This window comes from Rhamphochromis longiceps, linkage group LG13 (assembly GCF_057381845.1).
Source record: "Rhamphochromis longiceps isolate RC_006_pf linkage group LG13, R_longiceps_female_GT1.1, whole genome shotgun sequence".
In the NCBI taxonomy this organism is placed as follows: Eukaryota; Metazoa; Chordata; class Actinopteri; order Cichliformes; family Cichlidae; genus Rhamphochromis; species Rhamphochromis longiceps.
In genome coordinates this window covers 15,731,908-15,740,740 of record NC_140569.1, presented here as the reverse complement: position 1 = coordinate 15,740,740, position 8,833 = coordinate 15,731,908, and the positions used below count along the sequence as shown (strand labels likewise).

Here is an 8,833-nt window from a genome sequence, read left to right as displayed (position 1 = left end):
ATCTCTGCAAAGCCAGTTTTTTAATAGATGGTTGTCCAGTTGTAAATTAAATTCCACTGTAACTTATCCTGTATCCAAAGGTTGCCAGAGGTTGAGCTCTATAATTAACTTATGACAGTACATGCTTGTGGAAACAAAACTTTCCAGTGCTGAACATCAGCAATATTTCAACTTTAAAATGCTATTGTTATAATATGTTTCATAGAACAACCACTGCAGTGAGATGTGGAGAATTGGATCAATTAAAATTGAATGGATAACAAATTTCTACTTCATGAGTTAACAAGCAAACTTGAGTTAAGAGGATGCCTTCCTTAATATGAGCTAAAACATGTTTCTTCAAATGATTCATTAATTTATTTCACATTTTCTCAGGATTTCATGCACTTACTCGAAACCTCTAAAAATCTGACTTTATTCATCCACCCACAAGCTACAAACAGATCTCTTATATACACACTGTTATAAAACTCAAGGGAAATTCAAAAGAATCATTTGGGAGATGCAGAGCTGCACAGCAAGCAGTTCCAGCAATCTCAGATAAAGAGCATGATGTAAATGCATTGTATTTATGTATTATTATAAAAGTATCCTTATATATATTATTAATTTTAACATTAAATTAAAATTAAAACCCTCATTTATTGTGTAACTTTATATTGATTGTGAGAGGTGAGCAGTTTGTACTACTTGCATTTCAAAGAATTTTTTTTCTTTCTGTAATAACTGCAGATAGAGGTGTAATGTCAGCATCACTTCAGACAGTGAGAAGATTTTCAACATCCTGCTGATGTCCACGTCTCTCACAAAACTGTTACTGAGCTGCCAAAAACAATCAAGGTTGCTCTTTAAAAGCAGAAGATGCTACAGCACGTCAGGCACATAGGGAGGCAGGCGGGCCAGGATACAGTCCATGTGAGTCAGCAGTCAAAACATACATGTGGATCACTCATGTGGCCCCAGCAGGGAAGAAATTTTTACTGATGCTGAAGAGAAGGGCTTGCCCAAGCTAAATAAATAATCACTGGGCTACAGAATAGCAGGAGTGTGGGAGGATGTCCGCATGGTGCATGGAAACAGTGATTAGTAAAGCAGATCCACTTATAGAAAATCCACCTTCATTATTTTCTAGACATCTAACTGATCCCCGTGCTATCATTCTCCCTCGTCACGCCTTTCAGATTAATTTAATGTGAACATTATACCAGACAGTATGCCATTATATAAGTACATTAGTATATTTCAAACAAGTACATACAGAGTTAACAGAGAGGAACATTTTAAATACAAAATGAGGTTTTGCATATTTTGTATGGCTGTTCTAATTATGTTCCACAAATATTTGATTTAATGATGCTGCCTCTTGACATTTACTGACATTTGGTGGGGGAGGAAATGATTTGCACAAGAGTATTTTTGTAATTATGATATTTTGCTTATTACTGGACACTGAGGAATGCAAAAATGGTACCGCTCTCAATCCGTTGCTCATGTTCAAAAATGCATGAAAAGTTGCATTAAAGGAAAATTTGCTGAATTTGAAACTGGCTCATGAATGAAGGGGGCTCTGGGGGCATTTTTATTCAGCAATTGCAATGAGTGCTTCTCACTATTGAGTCCTTGTGGCTGAACTGAAAAGACTATAGGATTAACAACAGATAACTGCGCAGCAATAAGCACTCATGATGCTCTTTGGTGAATGTTGTCTGTGTAAAGGAAATTAGTAGCATCACAGCAAGCAACCATTTCCCCATCTTGCTGTACTTTCTCATTCATGCAGACCACCCTCATATCACCTCCCAGCAGCCCTGTATGCCCACCTTCTAGTTTACAGCAGCAAGAAAGCAGGAGGACAGGGAGTCCTTTAATGAGCTACCTTTGTACCAGCACTCCTTTCGCTGCTACATGCTGCTCACCTCCAAATGACCAATTATAGTCCAGTGGGACTATGCTTTCATTCCACTCCACAGAAACGGTCAGGTTGATCATTGCACATATATAGGGTAAAACAAGAGAACTTCAGCCTTAGAAATATATTGAAGAATCATGTCATAAAAATCTTTCTGTAGGACTTCTATAGAAAGCTGTATTTAAAGGTCGCTATATGTCACATGAGTTTTCAGCGGTCCCCCCCCCCCCCCCCAGTTGGATGGCCAGCCCCAGACAGCCTACCCATCAATAGAATTTCCATCAACTCTGAGGACGATAGGAGGAATTCTCCAAGGTGCTGAAAAGTGCCCTCGAGCGCATCCGGGGGAGGAAACGACGGGACACACCCGCCGAGGCCATTGGTACAACGTCACGCGCAGAAACTACCCGAGCTAGGAAGGTAGATGAATAACAGATGAGAGGAGGAAGAGATGGAGGAGGAGAGCTAGAAAGCTGAGGATGCAGGTTTGGTCCACAACCGCCCCAACTCGAAGCACACGGTAAGAGCGGGTACACCTCGGTGAAATCCAACTTCCAGTGCCACCATCAGCTGACGACGAGGAGATGCGTTCGCAAAAGCGTTGATTCGACACCTTTACATCCCGCTGTTCTTCCTCCTGTTCCTCCTCTTCGCTTCTCTGACGTGGAGCATCCCATACACTGATTTTACTCTGACGGGCAAGCAGACAAGGCATACTGACACAAGCCAGACACGATGCTTGGATCGCCCCGATATGGGACAGCCTTGGGATTTACAGTGCTGCTGAACGCGCTGCTGCTTGCGACGCAGGCTGCAGAAGGAGTCTTAACGGACCATTTTCTGGTTCAGTTGCATGAGGACGCACAGGATGAAGCGCACCAAGTTGCAACACAACATGGGTTCCAGAGTGCCCGAAAGGTAGGGATGCTCTGATTAAAAAAGCATCACGCAATCCTGGCAGCAACTGTTTTTCTTTTTCTTTTCTTTCTTTCTTAAGTAAACCGACCAATTGATAAACGAATAAATATTATTAAATGAAAATGTCAGCGCGAAATATTTCTGGTTGTTTAGTAACGTTTGTGGTCATTCTCGCTCTTTTAAAACAATCAGACATATTGCACGTAGTGAAACTATCCAGTAGAGGAGACATTGAGAAGCTTCTTCTGGTTTTCTTCTGGTTTGACTTCACTGCACTTTTTCTTGACTTCATGACGTCATTCTCACTGAACCGCAGGCCTTGTTTATTAGGTTTGCCACCGGCCCGTGGGCTAAATTCTATTTCAAAAACGCATCAAATTTCAGTGTCCTGCAAAAGGAAGATGCACCTGGAGCCATCTGTGAAAGATGCTGTCGAAGAAGAGACAAAACATTTCATGAACAAAACATCACACGAAGTTCTGGTTTGATATAATCCTCACAGTTTTGGACACCCCCTCCCCTTTTTTTAATGCTTCACATCAAAAAACAGCAAATTTACTTGGATACCTTGTTGGATGCCCTCTTTGTCAGAGACTGACATAGAAAAACACATTTTCCAATAAAATATAAAACACCTCTTTATTATTTGTCTTTTGCAGAGCACATAGTGTATTCACATTCATGGCCCTCCTTTGTCTCACCTGAGACAAATCAGATAGCTCGACAAATTTCGGATGCCTTTCAACATGTCAGAAGACTTAACAAGGCGTTTATGGCAGACTGATAGAAATAATTCCCCAGCAGTGTGTGTTCCTTGTCACATGTCAAAATAAATGTGTGGGTGAAATTGGCTGGAGCCTTAGTCAGTGAGGCGTAGCAGTGAACGGAGGGGTGTCTGCACAGCTCTGAATGAGGATGTGTGTTTTTTCTCCTCTCACCTCCACAGTAATAATAATAATAAAGAAAAGTGTTTGATTTGTATCTCATCATCATAATCTGATAACATCCTTGTGGTAGTTGTGCAGCATTGCTATTTCTGCTATGGCTTGCTCGCTTTCTTGTAGGCAATAGATCATCCCCTCCGTCTACTGCCTCCCAGGTTATGTAATCTGCAGCTATATTTGTCTTAATGGGATATGCGCTATTAAACAATGTCTGTGTTGTTTGAATTCTCTTCTTTTGTAGCTTAATTAACTAGACTGGGATACAGACAGGGGACACACATACAAATGTAAGCCTAAAGAGTGGCAAAAGAAAGACAGCAAAACAGATCTGTGATCAGCCAATGTAAAGCAATGATAATGATACTGCTACTGCTACTACTCTTAATCATCGCCACCATAATAATAACACATATTGTAATACTATGAGAACATTTCAATCTGACAAAAATGTTCAAATAAAAGAGCATTGGCAGATAAGGAGAATCTTTTGAGAAGTGTTACATTTTCACATTAGATCTGACAGCCGCATCTGAAACCATTTATTTTGAGGATTGACCTGTGCCCTGACTGTTACTAAAGCATAAGGGGGTCTTTAATCTGTGCACAGTGCTGGAGGGAACGCTCTGGATGATGCATCTCATTTCCCTCCCCATGTGACTTATTATGGTTGATCCCAATGCTGTTCTCCAGGCTTAACCGTCTGTGAAAGCCAGGGAGTCAGTGCCCTTGTTTCCATCTGGAAGATAACCTGCTATCCTCTTTCCTTTATGAACTATTGTATTTTGATTTGTCATTCACACTTTATGATTGCTGCCTCAACCCTCCCATCTGTATTTCTGCCCCTGATCCATTTCCCTGTCTTGTACTTCTTTTCTTTTCTTTCCAGCTTCCCTTCGGAGAAGGGCTCTTTCACCTCTACCCTCAGGATACTTCGAAGAGGCGGAGCAAACGCAGTGCCCGTAGGAGACAGCAGCTCCAAAAAGACAAAAGGGTAAGAATGCATATGACAATGAAACAATATACTGTGTATACATGTGTCTTTTTTCTATATGTAAAAAGTCCTGAATAAGAGATTTAACTTAAGCAGTGCTTGTTACAAAAAAGCAAGGTGCAGGTTCCAAGAAACATTCTAAATAAAGACAATACATAGATATAAACTCTCACAAGGACGGGATTTCACAAACCACTTGGCAAACAGCAGGCTAAAGAAATTCTAAGAAATGAAATAAACTACTACACAATCACCCTCATTTCATCAAACTGAAACTTCCAATGAGCTACTGAAGCAAAATCCTTTGGCTCCACATCTAGTTTAGTGCTTTATTGTGTATATAGTCATAGCAGTTTTACCACCAGTTCTCAATGAGAAATTGCAGTCCTTACGCAACTACAGGGTAATTATGCAGTAACACTATGATAAGCTGTGGCTCAGCCTAAGATTAACTGGTCGTCGTCCTGACTTTTTTTCTGTTTATTTTTCAGAAAAACAAAAAAAAAATAAAACTTGTTTTTCCCATCAGAGCCAAATAGAATGCAAGCAATTCCAAACCCAGCACTAAATAACATGCTAAAACGTAATACACTTGTTTTTGGACGTTATTTTAGATTTTATTTTTCATAATGTTGCAGTGAATCTAATTCCTTGTTTTATTTCATTTTTGTATTTTATGATTAGCATTTTCCTCAGAAACATTTTGATTGCACACAATAATAAACAGGGCCATTTCTTGGATTAGTCGGCGCTTCAGTGGTTCTGCATTTACAGTAGTAAAAGCTGAGCTATATTAATGAGAAAAAGTGGCTTTTTTTTTCTTCTGACATCTGCTTTTCTAATGAAAATATACTTTCTTACAAAGTCTGGTGATGTTTATGTTGCACTTGGTTAAGTATGTAATCATTAATTTGGGATCTTAAATGTTTGGATTGGGTAATAAGTCGTGCAATGATCGATTTCCACATACAGTTTGTTACCTCTTGACAAACAATAGCTGTAAGTAAACATTATTCTCATTTTCAAGTAATCTTCTTATTGTTTGGGTTAATATTTAATAAGTCTACCCATTTACCACAATTTTTCCGCTCATAAGGCCTTACACACGTAAAGCAATGCCTTTTTTGGGGATTGCTTTGTAGCTAATGGCCTATGACAACCTCAAAGTAGAGATTAGTTTTGACCTGACTCGCCCACTTTGGGTTGCCAGTGGTTATTTCCCCTGTCACTGCTACAAGTCGCCCACTTCCACTGATGTTTTAATCTCAATTAACTGCTACTTGTCCTGTAAGACAAAGTCTCACAATAATATTTATTTTTTGTCTGACCAACTGTCCAATACCCCAAAATATAATCAGTTTACAGTAATGAAGAAAAGTATCAACTCTTACATTTATGGCAGTAAATATTTGCCCTTTTTGCTTGAAAAATAATTCAATCAATTATGAAGCAAGTGTAAATTATGGTAATCTCATGACAGTCATGACACTGGACTCAGTCACAAATTGTTTCAGCTGTTTTTTCTTATATAAAAACCACGTATGCGCTGCATCTTGAAGCTCAGTACTGTTGTGTGCTGAGCTGTGTGTGTTCAGCTCTGTCCACTGTTGGAAGCAGTGAAAGTGGAGGTCCTGCTGCAGACAATCAACTAACCTCTCTAATTGCGTTTGTGAGAGGTGCTAATGAAAATAAATGCGAGCCACTCTGACGAGCTAATTCTGCAAATGGAAGTGAGACAGCACGAACATGGGCAGGTCTACATTCCAGGTTTTAATCAGCTGCTTGACATGCTCACGTGTGACACCAAGGCTTTTGCTTTCTTTGGATTTCCAGAACCTATGAGGTCAACAAGTCTGATTTTATATTCTGTGTTTATAATTTTGACGTATCTTTCTGTCATTTCCCAACCTACAGTAATATCTCTCAGCTCTGTGAACATAAAAGAAAGATCTAATTGGTGGAAATTGTATTCCACAGCCCTAAATAAAGAAGCATTGTATTTAGTAGATATTATATTCTGTTAAACCTCTTTTTACCTGTAACTGAGTCATTAAACACTCATTTAACATGCAGTCTAATTGAGTAGCAGTATTGATGGAACTGGGTGGTGTCCCAAGAACCCTGTTATTCCTCAGATTCTATTAGTGGAGCGTGTTGACCCACTTCCGACCCAAATAATCTACTTGTATCTCTCCTTTGCATTTCTCTCTGTGCATACCTGTCTATACTTCCCTGCTTTTTCCCAGTTTATCCACTGATCCGTCCATCCATAATTCCTGAAATACACTTTTTTTAATGAGACATAGATAATATAATATAGCCTTTTAATAGAGATTAAAAGGCTATATTAAAAAGTGGGAATGGAACAAAGGTGGAATGTAGAACATTAAAAAAAATGTTGTGAGTGAGCAGCATCCCCTGACCCCGAAAGATGCACGCATGGAAAAGCCAGGAGGGAAATGAGGGCAGTGAGAAAGGAGACAGCCAGCACTGCTCTTTGATTTGGAGTGAACTGAAGCATTGTGAGCAGGCAGTGGCAAAGGCGGAGAGTGATGGCAGTGCATGGGCACTGTTTGATGTTGTGAGTGGGCAGTATGACATGCTGTCTCAAGGGAAATACCAACTCTCCTGCCAAGTAAAGGAATAAACTGCTGATGGATGGAAAGAAGACGAGGAAATGCCAGGATAATATAGATATTGCCGCTAGCCGCTCTGAATATGAATGCAATTTTGTGAAAACAAAAGTAATATAAGGCTAAAACAGCGATCTTACTTTAAGCAAGAGATCTTACTTTACAGAGTTAGTTTCTGTTTAGCTGATTTGTGTGCTTATTTACAGTTTCTTTGCCTCATGATTGTGTAGGGTATACCATAACAGGAGAGCCAGCTGAATAGGCTTTGGCCATTTTAGAAGGACACATTTAAGTGCTGCTCCGCTCTCTTATCTTTGCGGGTAAACACGCCAGACAATGCCTGTTTCTTTGTGACACACTAGAGGGAATTTGTGAAGGGTAAACATAAGAGGAACATTTAGCTGGAGACCTCTTTTGAAAATGAAGCTTTGAAATTGTGAAAAACACATTTAGTTTCTCACGTACAACCGCACAGAGAAATAGAGAGAATCAGAAACTGACCCAAAACCTTCAAATGAAATCATTGTCCATATGACCTTCAAGACAAGCAGAGTGTTGGCAATAAATTTCAAATTGAGAGCTTCTCTTCAGGCTTGGTTTAGCCAGTGCCAGACTCTAAAAGATTAAGTGGCTTGTTGTTCCTTTGCCTCTACTTCACATATTCAGCTTTTCCAAATGACTGAATATGGGTACAGTATTTTAGAGAGAGAGAGAGAGAGAGAAAAGTTAAACTGTCACAGGAGATGGGGTGCAGTTCCCAATTAGAATGACTAAATTGATAGGTTATTATTACTCCTGTCCTCAGTTGCTGACAGAGATGATGGCAGCGGAATAATGGGAGTGTTTTCTTAGCTCTATGATTTGAAGTGTGAGCAGAAATTAAATACAACATCGCTATCAAAGACAACCAGTCATTTTCATGCCAACCACCAGCTAATCAAGCAACTACATTTCATCCCAATCATTTATTTGTTCTGTCCTATGTTATCTTTCTGAGCTCGATAATGGTTATTGTGGCAGCATTCAGTAAGCATTTGTAATCCAAATCAGAGCTGTTCATCTGCTGAGATTTCTTTGATGATTCAGAGAAACACAAGCGTGTTTGCGAGTGTAATTGCTGTGGCTTTTGAGCATACTGACAAGGTGAGTTTGGGAGCCCCCGGCTCCAGCTGCAGCCACTCTTATTAGGAGAAAAAAAATAGCCTCTTTCATTTAGGTGATGTTCTGCCTTCACGGTACAGTAGAGCACAGCTGGGTTTTGTGATTTCCTGTGCACAGAGCAATCCCAGGCAACATCTCAAGCGTCATATCAAGCAGAATCTTATTGCTTCTGTGCTCCAGCATAAACACACCTGGGTTTCATTTGGCTCTTTGTATGATTCTTTTCAAAATGTGCGTGAGATCATTGTTGATTTTAAACTGACATTGACCTGACTTT

General features: G+C 39.8%; 1 protein-coding gene across 1 annotated transcript in view; it reads left to right on the top strand.

Moving 5' to 3' along the window:
- Positions 1-2,321: 2,321 nt before the first annotated feature.
- Positions 2,322-8,833, top strand: part of pcsk2 (proprotein convertase subtilisin/kexin type 2) — a 29,404-nt gene continuing 22,892 nt past the window's right edge. The window contains exons 1-2 of the mRNA XM_085427957.1: positions 2,322-2,827; positions 4,658-4,762. Coding sequence (XP_085284083.1) covers positions 2,645-2,827; positions 4,658-4,762 — 288 coding nt within the window. The 5' untranslated portion in view covers positions 2,322-2,644. The remainder of the gene's footprint in view (positions 2,828-4,657; positions 4,763-8,833) is intronic.